This window comes from Danio aesculapii, chromosome 11 (assembly GCF_903798145.1).
Source record: "Danio aesculapii chromosome 11, fDanAes4.1, whole genome shotgun sequence".
NCBI lineage: Eukaryota > Metazoa > Chordata > Actinopteri > Cypriniformes > Danionidae > Danio > Danio aesculapii.
Window position 1 is genome coordinate 11,101,185 of NC_079445.1, and position 18,220 is coordinate 11,119,404.

At 36.6% G+C, this 18,220-nt stretch overlaps 1 protein-coding gene across 1 annotated transcript in view; it reads right to left on the minus strand.

Moving 5' to 3' along the window:
• Positions 1 to 18,220, minus strand: part of apc2 (APC regulator of WNT signaling pathway 2) — a 53,785-nt gene that overhangs the window by 18,634 nt on the left and 16,931 nt on the right. Inside the window, exons 2-4 of the mRNA XM_056468096.1 lie at positions 14,660 to 14,818; positions 3,832 to 3,922; positions 525 to 789 (exon numbers count right to left, since the gene is read on the minus strand). Coding sequence (XP_056324071.1) covers positions 525 to 789; positions 3,832 to 3,922; positions 14,660 to 14,803 — 500 coding nt within the window. The 5' untranslated portion in view covers positions 14,804 to 14,818. The remainder of the gene's footprint in view (positions 1 to 524; positions 790 to 3,831; positions 3,923 to 14,659; positions 14,819 to 18,220) is intronic.

An 18,220-nucleotide genomic window follows, 5' to 3' on the forward strand; every position in this document is an offset into this window, starting at 1 on the left:
GATGTGCAGTAAACTTGCAGTAATCTCACAGACATAATAAACTGGTGTCACAAAAATCTCTGTAATTGCCAACAACAAGAAAAGAATAAATAGTACAATTGGTAAATTTAAAACAAAAGAGAAGCAGATCGGTTTGACTGTACATGGGAAATACCTCATGCTTCCAATAGTTTCTGGATGCAAACTTGGATTTGCAAGCTGAGACTGCGTTACGTCACACTGCGTTACGTCACACTCGCTGTGCTATAACATTTGCTGTCGGTAAACAAAGCAGTAATCTGCTCTAAGGTTTCTACATTTGTCGCTAGTCGCTTTTTTGACATTTGTTGTTAAAAATTTGTTGTTAGGGGGACCTGAAAAGTTAATAAATATAGCTTCAAAGTAACTAAGTTGGCAACACTGTTTGGAACTTCTTTTTGCCCTGAATCAAAGAACAAAAAAGTATACTGTATAAAGTGTACGAAGGTCTTAACCAAAGAAAGAACACAAAAATAGGTAGATGATGAGTTTCTAGATGATCTCACCTCTCTTTACAGAGATCCTCTAGGTGTTGGGCAGTGACACGTCCTTCTCCAGTCACCTGATGAGGGAGCCCAGGGTGTACGGCTGTTCCCTCTCCAGATGCAGATGAGGACTGGCGGGACGATTGACACACGGGACTCCTGGATCTGCTGATGCTCAGTCTCTCCTCACCTTCCCCTACCTGGCCAGCCATCAGCTCCGGAAACACACGTAGATTGTGAGGCTGGTACTTCAGCTCGTAGTAGTTGGTCAGGTCCATATGCAGCTCTGGATAAAAAAAAAATAAATGAGTATTATTATTTTGATGGAACATTTTAGCATTTGTAAACTTTGTAAACCTTTAAATCACTTAAAGGTCCTGCGAAATTAAAATAATGTTAGTTTTAGTCTGTTAGATTTAAGGATCTATTAGCTAGTGTGCTCTATAACAGTGACAAAATAAATTAAAATAAAAAATATTAAATTGATTTAAACATGTAAAGCTTGCAATTTGTCACTTCTACCTAAATGGATCAACAATTTTTTTCACATCACCCCATACTTTTTTTCATCAAATCTTCTGACCAATCAAATACTCTCTAGTATCTGACATGCCACGCCCCCTTCAAAATACTTCTCATTTGCTTTTCATTTGATGCACTTGATCTCAATCACTCTCACTGGCAGAGCTGTGATAAAAGCCGCTCTTTTTTCAAAAGGGGAGGAGCTACTCCACACTACCTGACAAAAGTCTTGTCACCTATCCTAGTTTTAGGAACAACAATTAATAACTTGACTTCTAATTGATCATTTGGTATAAGAAGTGGCTTGTATGAAAGGTAAAGGCCTCTAGATTACAGTTATTTTACCAAAATGAAATATGATCATCCCTTGATTTTTATTTATTTAATTAGAACAGTTAGTCTGACTTTGCTTATATAAAGTCTTGTCACTTAACAGAAATAATGTACAGTATAGAATATAAAGTCTTGGCGCAGTGGGGAAAAAATTAACATTGTGTATGACTTCTCACGACTGCATCCAGACATCTCTGCATTGACTCAAATAATTTATTAATAAAGTCATCTAGATTGGCAAAGAAAGCGTTATGGTAGGACTCTCAGGGTTCATCAAGAATCTTTGGATTCATCTTCAATGCCTCCACCTTCATATGACCCCAGACATGCTCAATATTGTTTAAGTCTGGTGACTGGGCTGGCCAAACCTGGAGAACCTCAACCTTCTTTGCTTTCAGGAACTTTGATGTGGAGGCTGAAGTATGAGAATGAGCACTATCCTGCTGAAGAATTGCCCTCTCCTGTGGTTTGTAATGTAATGGGCAGCCCAAGTGTTTTGATACCTCAGTCTATTGATGTTGCCATCCACTCTGCAGATCTCTCGCACACCCCCATACTGAATGTAACCCCAAACCATGATTTTTTTCTTCAGAATTGTGGGTCAATTCAGGTTCCAATAGATCTTCAGCAGTATTTGTGATAATTAGGATGCAGTTCAACAGATGATTCATCTGAAAAATCTACCTTCTGCCACTTTTCCAAATGATCAACTAGAAGTCAAGTTATTATTTGTTGCTCTTACAACTGGGATCGACAACAAGACTTTTGTCAGGTAGTGTATGTCCCACCCTCTCTATATTTTTTAGTTGATATTATGTCAGACAGACACTAAAAAAACACAATAAAAATACACATTTCAAAGCACTTCACAGGACCTTTAACACATTCCATTACCTCGGGAAGACAACAATAGACAAGTACACAACAACATAAAATAACATGAGAGCATGTGATAGGCCAAGGACAAAAAAGTAGGAAAAAGGGTTGCAACCACTAATCCTTACCACCTATAAGGAACACTTATGTGAAAAATAATAAAAACAATAATAACAGATAATAAAAGACAAAAAATGATTGAAAACGAATGACAGAAATAAATGACAAGCAGAGAATTTACCAATGATAAAACAACAAATAGCTGTAATGGTAATAAGCAGTAATGTTAATAATATAAACTCAAATTTAACCAAAAGTAAACACTGGAAAAACATTGGAAGGTGGCTAAAACCTATAAGCATCTATTTTCCAAAAATATATAGCATGGATTAGCCATCTTCAGACCCCACAGTATCTTACTTCTGCAGTTAGTTGTTGTTGTTGTTTTCAGGAAAACAATTTTACATGATTTTCCCAAAACTTATAATATGAACTACATATCAAATTCATTATATATTTTAGTTTAACTTGATTTCTTTATTATTAAGTGTAATATGTAATGATAATGCATTTTAATGACAGTCAACATTTAAATGTTGAACAATTCAGAATGTTATTCAGCATTATTTTATGATTAAAAATGTATCTATAAAGGTTTGATTGCTGATTATTATATATAAAAGTTAATAAATAGCTGTTTAAATCTTTAATAATATGCATCAACTGAGATGATTTCCATAGTTTACAACACTTAGAATCTAGGGATTGTTTTCATTAAAGCAATAATAAAAAAAACAATGGTAGTACATCATTAATAAAAGGTATGGGAATTATACAAAAGAATGTGCTTAAACAAAACAAAAAAAATATTGTTTGTATTGTCCACACACTCAATGACTCAAGCCAATAATAGATAAACAACAAAATGGCTTCTGTTAAACCTTTTCTGAGATGACCGTCATGACCTCACAAAAGACCCATATGTTTAGCAGAGATTTATTGGTCACAAAGAAGCATTAACCAGTTATTAAATCCCTTGTGGTCAACTAAGACATACATCTTACAATTATTATGTGGATTAGAAACAAAATGACAATTCAATTTGACTAAATCATTTGATAATTTATTAAAAAATGAAGTCATTCAAATAAATGGTATTTAAAACATCTTGTACCTTTATGTAATTAAGTAACTGATGAATAGTAAATCAAAATATAGTGCTCAACATAACTGAGTACACTCCATTTTTTTGCAAAGAAATTTACAACCTACAAAATTTCAACTAAACTATTAATTTTATTTGCTTATCTTGATTTTTCCTCTTTTTAAAATTTGTATTCAATATTTTTCTATAACATATAAATTTGAGTGTACTAGTTTTTGGACCATTATCGTAAGTTATTTACTCCAGATTTGCCTTCAGTACTGACTAATCTAATGTATCTGCTCAAATAAAATATTGTATAGCTTCTTATTAAAAATATGAATTTAAAAGACAGATTTATGAGGGGTGTACTTATATTTGCTGAACATTGTATATTACAATTCCTTTAGATAAATGAACAGTAATGACTTATGTGGAGGTTTTCTGCAGTACCTTTGAGCTGGTCCAGCACATCAGTTCTGCCTGAAGAGGCAAGCGTTCCGGCCTCCTGCTCCAGTTTACTCTGCAACTGCCTCAGAACCTCCTATTACCGCAAAAAAAACAAACAAATAAAAATAAGGACAGTGCAAAAAATAAGCAGTCATCGTTTGCCAGAGGAGTCCAGTTTAGTTTAAAACTAATGTATATATTTTAAAATAAAAAGAGACGCTTTTCTCATCTCGACAAAGCAGATGACCTCATCTTTATAATGCATGCATTTGCTCTGTTTGAGGAGAGAATAGATTGTGAGACTGAAAAGCTTTGGCAGGGATTATGTTCAGCATCTGGGCATGCGGGCTACTGTGGAATCATGGGATACTGAATATGACCCTGGCACCTACAGTATAATCTCATGAAAGCAGTTGTTGAATGAGTTTCAATCGATGGTTCTGTACAGAAAAAGGCTTAGAGCATTTCCACTGCGCCACTAAATAAACCCTCAGGTTTAGATCTGTACATTTGGGATGAAAATGAATATTCATCATTTATGGCACTCTCAACATTTCTTTCTTGTGCAGAACACATCCTGAAAAACAAAATGGTTCAGTCGATTTACAATTTTTTTAAGGTAAGAGGTTGGCTGAATTTGTTTAAATTCAGCCCCTATAAATTCTTTGCAACCACTTACCTTAAAAAAATGTGCAAACCTAATAATTTTTTTTCAGTGAAGAAGCTATTTTTAAGATAAATTTAGATTTACTGCCCGAGAGGCATTTCAAAGATGGCCACCGAGTGAAATGACTTGCCTTTAAGACACTTGGATTATAATAATTGGCACCCATTTTTTTAACAAATAGCAAAGTGGCTAGTGATGGCACCTATAAATTTTATTCATTCAAACAAAGAAGCAATCCTGTCATGCAGTCTGCTGTGTGTTCGGAAATAAATTTAGAAGCTAACAGCTGTCCTTACACCCCAGGTAGCATACAAATGGCATTTATGCGGCAGTGGTGGTATTTCTTCGGCCCAGACAAAATGAATGTGAGCCTGAAGTGGCCCACCTGTACAATGGCAAAGGGGGGCCAAAGATTCAAATTCATATATGGGCCATTTAAGGCAAAGATTTGGCACTTATGGCAAAGTGTAATCTGAATGTGAGCCTTATTTGGCCCATGTGAAAAATGGTAAATTTGGCCTAAATAATGGAGGACAAATGTGGGCCACAGTTGGCAAAGGGTAATCTGGGTCTAAACCTAAAGTGGCTCAGACGTGTAAGTGCAAATGTGGTCCAGTTATCTCAAGACATATGTGGGCCCACATTTGGCAAAAATTCGGCACAGTAAACTCTGGCTAATGCAGCCGTTAGCCTATAGTGGCCCAGAGAAGATATAGAAAATGTGGCCCAGTTATCTTAAAACATTTATGGGTCCCTTTGGGCGAATATTCGGAACACTAAGCTATGGCTAATGTGGATTTGAGCCTATCGTGGCCCAGAAAATATGGTAAATGTGTCCCAGTTATCCTAAAACAAATGTGGCCCACTTTTAGCAAATATTTGGCACAGTTAGCTCTGGCTAATCTGGTTGTGACCCTAAAGCGGCCCAGAAAAGATATCGCAAATGTGGCCCAGTTATCTTAAAACATATGTGGACCACATAGACTAAAGTCACCATCATGGAGAAAATTGTTTGCTTTAGTTGGGCTCATAGCCCTGAACCTCTTAATATAAATTTTCTTTTGGGCTGCTGTAACTTTTAAGAACTTTGCTTTTGCTAAAAAAGTTTATTCATTACAGCAAACAAGCCAAGTAAAACAAACAAACAAACAAACAAACAAAAAAATACAAACAAACAATAAAATTAAGTGAGGCACAACTTGTGATGAAATGATATAATCCACTGATGTAAACCAATGTTTAATCCATTATTAGAAGTACCGTGATAACATGTTTGCATATGCCACAGAATTATGAAGGTTTATAAGCGAAAAAAAATTTACGGTTCAACATCTGCTCACAGAGACATCAATAATCAGTGTATGAACCTCAACAACAGTGACAATTAACAAAAATAACAAAACTCAAAAACATCACAAATAGGACACTAAAAGTGACAAAATCAACAACATCAACATGAACAGCAGAATCAAAAGCAAATAATGAAAACTGTAGCATCAATAAGCTAAAGAATATATTCATACTGCAATGCATGCTGGGATTTTTGTACTTTGCCACACCCAGCATAAGTGTAAGGTGTAGGCCAGAATAAAAGCAAACTGTGGCCCAGAATAGGGTCAGTTCTGGTTCATTTGGTTGAATTCTGGCTGATATGTGATATTGCTATGGCTTAATTGTGGCCCAGACCTGGCAAACAGGAGCGGACCGCCCAAGTGCCATCATTCCATGCGGTATGTGGGCCGGATGTAAGTGTCTGGTGTGAGCCGGATTCGAGCCACATGAATTTTGCTAGCTGACACAGAATCCCCACTTCAGAATAGGCAACAGCAAAATACATTAGTTTTATGTTTGAAGGGAATATACCAGAGACTAGGGAAAAACGTGTGTGCAAAACATTTTCGCAGGATTGCTTGATGACCTCAGACAATACAAAGCTGGACTTGCATAAAAATGTACCTACATTTGATCTCAAATATGTAGGTATTTATATATATATATATATATATATATATATATATATATATATATATATATATATATATATATATATATATATATATATATATATATATGTATTTAATGTAATTAATGTTTGTTTTGTTTGGCTACAGTAGAAAAACACTCATAACAAAATCATATCCTCAAGTGCACAGCTGTGTTTTTTTCAGTATGGTGTCATTGGTTTACACACTAACCAGTGTATTTTCATATATATACATGTTTGTTTGAATACATTTACATTGACAATGGTGGCTGCAATGTCAAGCAATGGAAAATTGACGTGTTTTTCATGACAATGGAGACAGCTAGATGCAATCTCACAGTTTGTCATTATAATGTATCTTTCCTGATCCTGAAGCGAAAAGACTTGCTGTGGACTAAGGAGGCTTTGATGGTAAAATTATGTTTATTTATAGTACCATTGATTACTTATTCAACACATGGTTTACACAGCAGATGCCCTTCCGGCTGCAACCCATCAATGGGAAACACTTATACACTCTCGTTCACACACATACACTATGGACAATTTTAGCTTACCCAATTCACCTACACTGCATGTCTTTGGACTGTGGGGGTAACCCGAGCACCTGGAGGAAACCCATGCGAATGCGGGGAGAACATGCAAACTCCACACAGAAATACCAACTGACCCAACCGAGGCTCGAACCAGCGACTTTCTTGCTGTGAGGTGACAGCACTACCTACTGCGCCACCGCATCAACCCATTGATAAATTTAAAATGAATAAATTACATTTAAGTAAGTTATAGACTTTTTATTAAAAGTGCAGTAGGTAAGTTTGACACCCAGTGGTTGAACTAAATATTGCATTCCTGGTTTAAAACAAATTTTTACTCTGACGACTCCAAGCAAGCACAGGTTGCCAGATTGACGACACTAACAGAAGCGTGCCTGACTATCGAGCCTGAAGGCTGATTAAAGGCTGATTTAAGTTGTGTACTAAATAAAATCAACGGCACGCGATAGAAGGAATATTTTCTATATTAAAAGGAGTTTTTGTTCTAACAAACACCTGACATATATATTTTAGAAACAGCTTCTATTTCTAACTGCTGAATAATAGAAAACTATGACAATGATCACCATAGTGTCACCTCATTTGCTTTATTCAGTGTTAAATGCTAACAATGTGAGTTTGAATGTCATTTTACATGACATTTATTGCCATATACTGAAGGCACCAGCAGATAGTTCACCTCAGATCTTGAAAATAAAATAAACCGTTTAAAATTGAGTTTTAGAACTGTGACTAGTGCAGGGCAACACATATCAGTGATTCAGCATGTACATTTAATAATGTTAAAGAGGTTTAATATGTATGAATTAGATTATAAACCTTACCATTTTGTTGGAGTGCAGTGAGTGCACATATATTCTGTGCTTCTGAATGGCTGTATTTAAATTTCTGTCATGTTGCAAACAGTCAATTTGCTTATCACTGCAAATCTTGTCACATAGCGTGTTGTTAGGACACGTGGTTACAATGTAACCTGCTCACCTAATGTTTACGTTTGTAATATTTATATTATTTGCTAATTAATAACCACCTCATGTGGCACTCTGAATCCGTGTCTCATTTCGGAGGCTGTTACTGTCTACCAGAGGTCGAATTTTCGGTTGCAGACCAAGCGGCAACCTCCCACTCTCCCTCGAGAAGCGAATACAGAAGTAACAGAAACTGTAATTCTTTGAAATTCCGCTAGTCTTGGCTCCATAATAGAGCAGATTTCTATTAAGCCCACTGTTAAAATGGCCAACTTTACAGCAGAGTAAAAGGTGTTTACAGCCTGGTACAAAGAACAATTTTAGTTCACACAGCTAATATCACCCTTCATGACAACTGTGAGGGGGCAAATTTTTTTTTATTCAGCCGTTTCTTTTATATTAAGTTATATTAAGTCTGCATAATTAAGGACGTGGCCACTTGAGTGACATCTAGGCATATACATCTTGTTTTTGTTTTGTTTTATGTGGCTTTACACAGTCAGCTGCTTTTTGTAATTATTTCTTACAATTATCAGATGATATGGCAGGCTGTGTGCACTTAATTGTACTCACAAACCATTCATGAGGCCTCCATTTCCCAGGTGAGTGAAATTATATACTTCTATACCATCTCTATAAATGTATTTGTTTTATTTATCATTGATATTTTTCTTGAGAACTTGAACGCACTCTAGAATCTGACAGATTGATTAGCTGTAGGCTCTAGAACAGTAATCTTAAACGTTGTCATACAGTGTTATGGCTGGATTTCATAAATAGCCTTGCATTTACTAACACAGACTATATTTGAAGTGTTTGGAAGTAATTTGCATTTTCCTCCTGTAGAAAAAGTAATAAGATCAATGTTTAGTGGCTCAATGTATTACAACAGTGTTTTAAAAAGTCTAAACAGTCTAAAGCACTATTGATATGGTGTACAACCAAGCACATGTAGTCAGAACACAAACGAGTCTCAGGTAATGAAGTATTTCTCCCAAAGAAAAGCCTGACTTAGCAAAATGCTAGCAGCCCTCTGTTACTCCGCTCACGCTCTGCCTCTATGCCCTTGTTTGGTATCCCCAGGTCGGTGCGATGTTAAAATGCTGATGATTGGCCATGCCTACTTGTAGCTTCTTTTGCGTTCTTCAGAAACCTATGGGTAATGTCATGGATACTACGTCCATAGGGTTAGGGTTAACAATCTATGTTGCGGACGCATACAGCCTTCCTGTCTGATTGTATTAAATATACAGTTTTCCACCAGGGCAACCTGGGATGCTGAAATCTAATTGGCTAAAGTTGCATTGGGTGGGTTAAAGGGACCAAAACAAAGACAGACGTTCCAACACAGAGCGCACATTTTCAAAGCAGAATATCTGACTTTAGTATTGTTTTTCAGATAAACAAGTGTGTTTACCTAGCATGTTTCTTAATTATCTACAAACATATTATGGTATTTTTATGCTTAAGAAGAGCCAAAAACTTACATATAGCACCTTTAAGACCCTAAAGAATTATAATCAACATAACAGAAATTGACATTTTAAATGAATAGCTACTACTAAGACATACTTAAGTTGACAGAACAAAGCTGTTGATTTCTAATGAGCTCTTCAGGGGCATTGCTCCCTCCAGGATTAATGTCTCCGAAGCAGCTAGACTAAAAAAACAGGGGTGAATCTGCAGTATTTAACTCATTTTCTAGCATTTCATCATCTGATCAATTTCAATGTCATCTCCGCTGGATGTATGTGACTTGTTTGTGTGATTTCATGTGCAGAGAATATGGCAAGAAAGAGATACTCCCGTTTTACTGGAACTCGAAAGCTCAAGCTCATGTAACACATCAGAAATTCTGCAATTTAAGACTCTGGGGTCAATAATACAATACGCTCCATGGTCTAATGGTTGCCTTCTCTGCTCATCCAAGAGCTGTAATGGGCAGCAGTGATTTAAAATGAGCTCAGAGTTGCTGGACATTCATCATTAGAGTTTCCAGACATTTTGTGGAAAGTGGGTCATGACAAGCCAAACAGGGCATCATTCAACTCTTGCCACACAGAAGTACCCTATGCAGTGCCCAACATGACAAGCAGTATTATGAAACCTTTTATACTTCATGCATGTGATAAGCATAAAAACTCGTGCTTCGGAAATACGTGCTTCAGCCTATGTGTTTGTAAAACTAAAAAATTTACTTCAACATCCATTCCACTGCAATTTGTAGGTAAAATTAATACTACAGGGCAATGTGACAACTTTTGTTCCTTTATAATATTTACAGGGACATACTATCGATGATTAAAGAATTTTATTTTGTTGAGTTCTTTGCACAACATCAAATAAATACCACAAAACAACTTATCTGTGTCTTTGATACATTTGCCTCACCTATCTATCTTCATATGAACAACTTTTCTGGCATAGTCAGTTTGCTCGGTAGCTCATCTTGTATGGTGCTGTACTTGGTGTTGAAGCATAAAAGAATTCCACAAAAGAAGTAAAAGCTGTTTGCTTGTGACAACACTATTGGTTGGGTTCGCTTCCATCATCGATTGGAAGTGTAGGGCGTGATTAGGACGTGTCTGTGAAACAAATAATAAAATGCTCCCTAAGTAACGTAATTCAGATTCACAAAAATGTAGACAGAGCCTTCTAGTGGACTTGTCATCTGTACAATGTTGTACTAATTGTTGCATTCCTAATAACGATATCAGTGCATTGTTTCTGTTGCACGGACCGAAACTGCTTCAACTAAACAAAGTTATGCGCTAGTTTAAAGTTTCGAGCTTATACCAAGGCTAATACGCACACACACTGGATTAACTATAGCGGCGGGCCGTTCCAATATCATGTCTTTTCCACATGCAAGTTTGTTATTTCTAATGTAAGAATATATGCCAATATGCGTGCGCAATCAGAGCAACGCCCTCGCGGCTTTCTGGGTGCACACAGTAGAAAACATCGCTCGCTGTAGCAGTGAGAGTTGTGCGTGGCTTTCAGTGCAATGTAAACAAAAGATATGTTAGTCGAATTATTATTAAAATGATTATGTATGTATGAACACAGATGACAACAACAGTTAATCTAAATACTTACCTAAAGCTTAAATTTACATTACACGTGATAACCGTGAAACCATGATTATTCTTAAGACTATATAATCGTACAACCAAAATTGTTGCATCCCTAATTGTTATGCAGTTCAAAACATATGAACGTGTCTGAATGTAAAAGAAGCCTACTTAAGCATTGCACTGCTTTTAGTGTGCTTTGAAATACAACATTAGAATTTTTGTAAAAAAAATGAATAAGCCTGTTGTACAATGCTATATTATGTAGTTTCAAAATACAATATATTAACATTTTAACAAGAAAAATACAAAGTGGGTGTCTTAAGGAGCACAAATACAGCATACGGGCTCTTATATGCAGTTGTGTCTTCACTCATATTGCAAGTCATATCTCTAAAGCCCTTTGTTTGGGATGCTTTTCATGAACTGGCCCCCATGACAAACTAATTGAATAGCCCTGGCATAGGGCTAAGGGGAAAGGGTAGCCCTTCGAATGGAGATTTTTCAGGACCACACTCGAAACCAAGGGGTAAGAAAATTTCCCAGAATACACCAGCCATAATGGCAGCATAGCTGCACCCGGAGATAAGGAGATCCACAAATTAGTATTTTTTGTCATTATTATGAATTTTATAACAAACAAGCATATGTTTTATTACATTCATAATGCCGTTCATGTTTTACCGTCATGCTTTTTTTTAAAACGCCAAAATAAAAACGCTAAATTTATCTATATCTATAATTCCTAATAATAATTCCTGTACAGCAGTCCCACAACATTCTGACACTCGATGACACTCGAATACCCTGTCTGAAAAGTCTAGCGGCTGGAAATGAGCTTTTTACAGTGTCTGCTATAATGTTAATGTTGTTTACATAGATGAATATGGCCACGGTGTAAATACACAGTACAGTCAGGATCTTACTGCCACATTAGATCGTTATGATGACATAATATATGCTTTCAGTGATTTCCCAGAAGATGAATACCAAAAAATAACACAATTGGAATAACTACAGCAGTCGCCATCGTCGATCTCATATGAAGCAAGAGATTTTGATGACATATGAAGATGTGTGCAGTTGTTGTAGTGGTGTCCCATTTCTTAAGGGAAAAATTTTGAAACCCTTCACACTCTATTTCAAGGGCCAAGGAAAAGGGGAAGGGGTAGCGGTATAAAAATCGAATTGGGATTGGGCCAAAGCCTATCGCAGGCACTTAGATTTACCTTGACCTTACATTGCTTTTATCTCTTTTGTGGAACTGTACTTCACTTGACTTTCACCTGAGTGCTCTGCATCACAAGTACAGTACTGTACAATGAGTCCCTTTGTCCATTAAATTTGTACAGTACAACTGTCTATATGGAGATAGACAGATGATGCAAACATATTTGATTACCAATAACAGACACAATTAAGTTGTTTCAATGTATTCATTTGGTCATCGATGAATTTTTCTCTTCAGTGTTTGGCCTTTAATAGTAAAAATTAACCCACACTGAACTGAACTGAACTGAACTTAAACTCTAAAAACTGGACTGACACAGTTTCAATTTACTATAATCTTCTATATTAAGCTACTTTGACACAAACTACATTGTAAAAGCGCTATAGAAATAAAGATGAATTGATTTGAATTGTGTAAAAAAAATGCTCAAAATAATACTTTATTGATCAATAATATATAGCTGTAAAGATCATTAGTGTGAAAAGTAAAAGCTGTTCGCTCCGTAATAGCCCTTAGCATTCATTTTACATAGAAACGGCAGTCAAACATGTTAAGGTAGGTTATTATGGTTTCTAAAAATGTAGGCTGAGGCATGTATTTCCAATGAGCCCCTGTTGATTAGATCAGTTATGCTAGGTGCAGCTAGTGTCTACAACAGGGATGGTCAAACTCAATCCTCGAGGGCTGGGGCCTCAACGCTGCGTATGCACAAAAACATTGCATACGCCAGATTTCATGCTCACATTTGGATTTACTAACGATGAAATAAACGTGAGAATGTGCGTTGGTCCACGCCAACTTCATGTCTGGCGTGCATGCATTTCTTGTGTGTGTTTGTTTTATTTCCATTGGCGACTCCTAGAGGCAATTATGTCAAATTGCACACTACAAAGTATCTTTGAGCCGTGCAATGGCAGCTGTATGGGACGGGATCATCCACATGTCTAGCAGGAATATAAGGTTTGCACACCATGCAGTTGACCAGCCAAACATTAAAGGGCAATTTGCAGTGATCGCCGGTTTTCCCAATGTAATTGGAGCGATCAACTGCACGCACATTGCTATAAAGGTGCCATCTGAAGCCGAATTTGCATACGTAAATCAGAAATATTTCCATTCAATAAATTTGCAAATAATATGTGATGCTCAAATGCACTTAACAAATATTGTAGCAAGGTGGCTTTAGTCAACCCATGATTAATTCATCCTCACAAACAGCATGGTTGGGATGAGGCTCCAAGGTGGCAGGCACTCAGTCAGTTGTAGAGCGGGCGATTGGGCAGCTGAAATGCTGGTGGCGCTGCCTTGATAAGAGAATATATGTCTCCCACAGACACGGATACTACTCCAGACAGTAAAGTGTCGCCCACAATTGAGGCAACTCTCTTCTCAAAGCGTGTTAGTTTAGCATCCCCTGTTCCCCCGCCTGTTCGGCCCACACTTTGATGGTGCGCCGCTGTTCTCCTCTTAACCTGCACCTTTCCATCGGACCATTTCTTTTTTTAATTCACTCACAGTGCGATGTTTAGACCCCACTGTGTTAACCGCGTCAGCTAAACTCTCCCACTCTATTTTTTTTCTTTTGTCATTAATTCCGGAGGACAAACTTGCAAATAACACAGTTATACTCCGGTCTACCTTCGATAGGAGCACCCCCAATTCACATGCTGTGAAGTTCCTCTTCTTGCTTGCTTTTGCCATTGCTTTTTCATTTGGTTTTGCCAAAGTGGAGTTATTACCATATTTATTAGGGGGAGGAGGCAGAGAGGGGTTTTGCGCTCGTGCATGTGCACTCAGTTTCACGTTAATTTGGATGTACAGAGAGGATATGCGTGGGATTCTGCGTACGCAGTGTTTTATACATCTGAATTTTTTTACTGCATATGCACATTTACAGCTTTGTACGTACGCAATGTTTTAGTATGAATTCAACGCAAGTCTTTGTTCATGAGGCCCCTGGTGTCCTGTATAGTTTTGCTCCAACCCTAATCAAACACACCTGCCTGTAGCTTTCTAGTAATCGGTTTGAGTAGTGTTGGAGCAAAACTCTGCAAGGACAGCGGCCCTCAAGGACCAAGTTTGCCCATTACTGGTCTACAAACTCACTTCATCATTAGGTAGGCACTATATTACTCTTAAAGATTAGCCACACCTTGTGTAAAAGCTTTAATATAATGATTAGTCCTATTTCTGATGCAGATCTTACATATCCAGGAGAATTAAAGCTCTAGTATTGGGCCAGATTGTAAATCATTGGCTATGTTCATCAAAACTGAGTGGACCAGGACCACCTGCGGACCCAAGGATCTGTTGAAAAACATCAATCACTGATAATCCGAGCTTCACTCACCTTCATGTCAGATGTTTCATTCTCCAGCTTAGACAGGTGATGTGAGTTGTCCTGAAGCTCACGCCGCAGGTGAGAGTTCTCCTTTCGGAGATCCTCCACCTGCCGCACCAGCTGGTCATAGGAGGCCGTTGGGAATGACATCATCACTCGTTGGGATCCCTGAGAAGGTTAGAGGTCAGGGGTCAGACTTCAGTGCACTCAAAATCCAATTTCTAAGGCTGCATTCAAAATTTCATACTTTCTTAGTGTATAGCAGACAAAAACACAGTATTAATTTGTCCAAGGGGGCCACATTTGATTGTTTCACCTTAGTTAATTCTTTCTTTCTTTCTTTCTTTCTTTCTTTCTTTCTTTCTTTCTTTCTTTCTTTCTTTCTTTCTTTCTTTCTTTCTTTCTTTCTTTCTTTCTTTCTTTCTTTCTTTCTTTCTTTCTTTCTTTCTTTCTTTCTTTCTTTCTTTCTTTGTTCAGTGAGAGATATCTAGCCTGTGTTCAGTTTGAATATCTGAGGTGGATATGGGACATAAGAAAGCACACAAATGATCATCGCCAAGAGAGGATCTGTATCTGGATTTGTTTATATGTTATTCTGAGGTAATTAGTCTACCGTTATTACTGTTTATATTCCATACAAAGGGTTATACTTTTGCTATTTTAAGGATGGAAAAAATGTGGTCTGTGCCCTGGTGCATGGTCTAACAGGGTTGTGCTTATTATTAAGTTACGGGTGTGTTTTAAGCATAACGTGCATTGAAAGTCTCATATCCTGTTCTCTATAAGAGTCAGTTGTGTCGCACCATGGCACATTTGCTATTTACATGGCGGACTTTGTAAATGTAAAAACTGAACGCTTCTCAAGCAAGAAAACAGGTAAACAGACCATTTGCAGCACGAGGATAACAAATGACTCTCCTCCATTGGGGCTGTTTACTTTCTCTTTGCTATACTTTTACTCTACTTTTCCTTTCATGGAGTAAGGAAACGGTGGAAACTCACTCCACTGAAGACATCCATTAGCCTACATTTTTAGTTTCGTAACCTAGGATTTATTTCAAAACTATTTCTAAATTCAGTTCTAATTTCCAGCAAATCAATAAATAAACAATAAAAACAAAGTTTGGTCAAAAAACTGAGTTATGTCCAAACACACTTCCTATTTCTATTCAGATTATTAAAACAAATATAAATATGCATATAATAAATAACACTACTACTAATAATAACATTATACAAATGCAAATTGTAATGAATAAACTCACTACAAAAGAGCTGGATTTCAAAGCCCCCCAAGGTGAAGAAGGCATGGAGGCAGTAGCTGCTTCCCAAATGGCACACTATGCACTCATGCACTATGTACTTATACACTCAACAGCATAGTATATGTATGTAGTGTTATTCTAATTATTACTTTTATTGTTATTTTACTGTTTTAGAATATGTGCTATGGTTTTGTTTAGCACTTTTGTCAGTGCCAAACTGAACTTAAATGTGCTTTATAAATAAACTTTACTTACCTACTTACTAGTGTAGTCCCAAATGGAACACTTACAGTTTTTTTACTAAGTGGAAATTTAAACCGTTTCCCTGATGATGTTTGACGATTGCCAAATTAGTGAAATAAATGACCAAGTACCAAAGTACCAAATAATACCTTCCATGAGCATGACCCCATTCACCATCAGGAGGCGCTATAATCACTCTTGTAGGACAATTTTGCTTTCACAATCCAAAATAAATAAAGTTTTCCAACAGGTGCGGCCGATAGCTCGTTGAGTGCGTGCAACACACTTAATTTTACCGGTTTAATAAGTGCATCATCCGGGTAATTAAAGTACACTTTCAGGGTGAATGCACTACTTACACTATTTATACTACAAAATTGCGTAGAATAGTGCATAAGTATGCGATTTGGGATGCACCTAGTGTTTTTTTTTATGTAGAAAATAATCTTTTTTTAAAACATTTTAATCCTTAATTTTTTTAGATGTAAAGATATTTGTGTATTGCTGTACATTCTCTGTGTATTAAGCACTGTGTATGTGTGTTTTAAACCCTCCTAGTTGCCTAACTAACTCACTCTTTATATTGCAAAAACTCTGCGGCAATGAGTTAAGACAAGCTTTTAGTTGGTCAATGGCGCGGCCTATTTCAGTTGCTTCAAAATAGCCACACGCCAACAATGCGCCGTGACACACCTCTTTTTCAGACCAGCATGCACATGAGTCCACAAAGTGGCGCAAACAGATTCGTGGCGCAAAACGTGACAAAGAAACCTGGGCTTGTATGAAAATAGCAACAAATCACGCCCTATTGCGCCAGGTGTATGATAGGGCCCAAAGTGTGAAGCTGCTTGGTTGGTTCTTGTCACATGACTTGTGGTTCACTCACGGCACTGAAAAATTTAGATGTTTTCAACTCGTTTATTTGCATGCCCAAGCCATGCATCTTCATTTGAAATAGGAAACTTGAGCGCACAAAAGACCAAATATGTAAATTGCCCCTTTTGTTGACTCGCCATCAGACCTGCACATGGCACGGCCCCATTTGTGTTGAACTAAAATTAACCAAATACTGCATGTGACCTGGGGGCCGTAAAATGCCCAGGTCTGGTATATACGGTGGTGTAGCAGATGGGCATGCAAGACACCCACTGCTTGGGGCTCTGTGTGATGGGGCTCCCCCAAAAAACTGAGGTTGGTTTGTTTTGGTAATTTGAATGACAACGGATGCTCATTAACCGAATAAACCGTTTGTTCAATTAGATTTAATGACCAGTAAAAAGACTATAATCCATTAAATCTCCTACACAAATTATGTTTCATTTAAATAAATCATACATGAACAGAACTAAATTTAAAGTTGACATGAAATCAAAATGAACTTTTCTTATTTTTAAGAAATAAGTAAATCTATCTATCTATCTATCTATCTATCTATCTATCTATCTATCTATCTATCTATCTATCTATCTATCTATCTATCTATCTATCTATCTATCTATCTATCTATCTATCTATCTATCTATATATATATATATATATATATATATATATATATATATATATATATATATATAGTTAAAGTCAGAATTATTAGCCCCACTGTTTATTTTTTTCCTCAATTTCTGTTTAATGGAGAGAAAAAAAATTCAACACATTTCTAAACAAAATAGTTTTAATAACTCATTTCTAATAACTGATTTATTTTATCTTTCCCATGATGACAGTAAATAATATTTGACTACATATTTTTCAAGACACTTCTATACAGCTTAAAGTGACATGTAAAGGCTTAACTAGGTTAATTAGGTTAACTAGACAGGTTAGGGTAATTAGGCAAGTTATTGTATAACGATGGTTTGTTCTGTAGACTATTGAAAAAAAGCTTAAGGGGCTAATAATTTTGTCCTTAAAATGGTGTTTAAAAAAATAAAAACTTTTATTCTAGCTGAAATAAAACAAATAAGACTTTCTCCAGAAGAAAAAATATGATCAGAAATACTGTGAAAATGTCCTTGCTCTGTTAAACATAAATTGGGTAATATTTAAAAAAGACAAAAAAAAA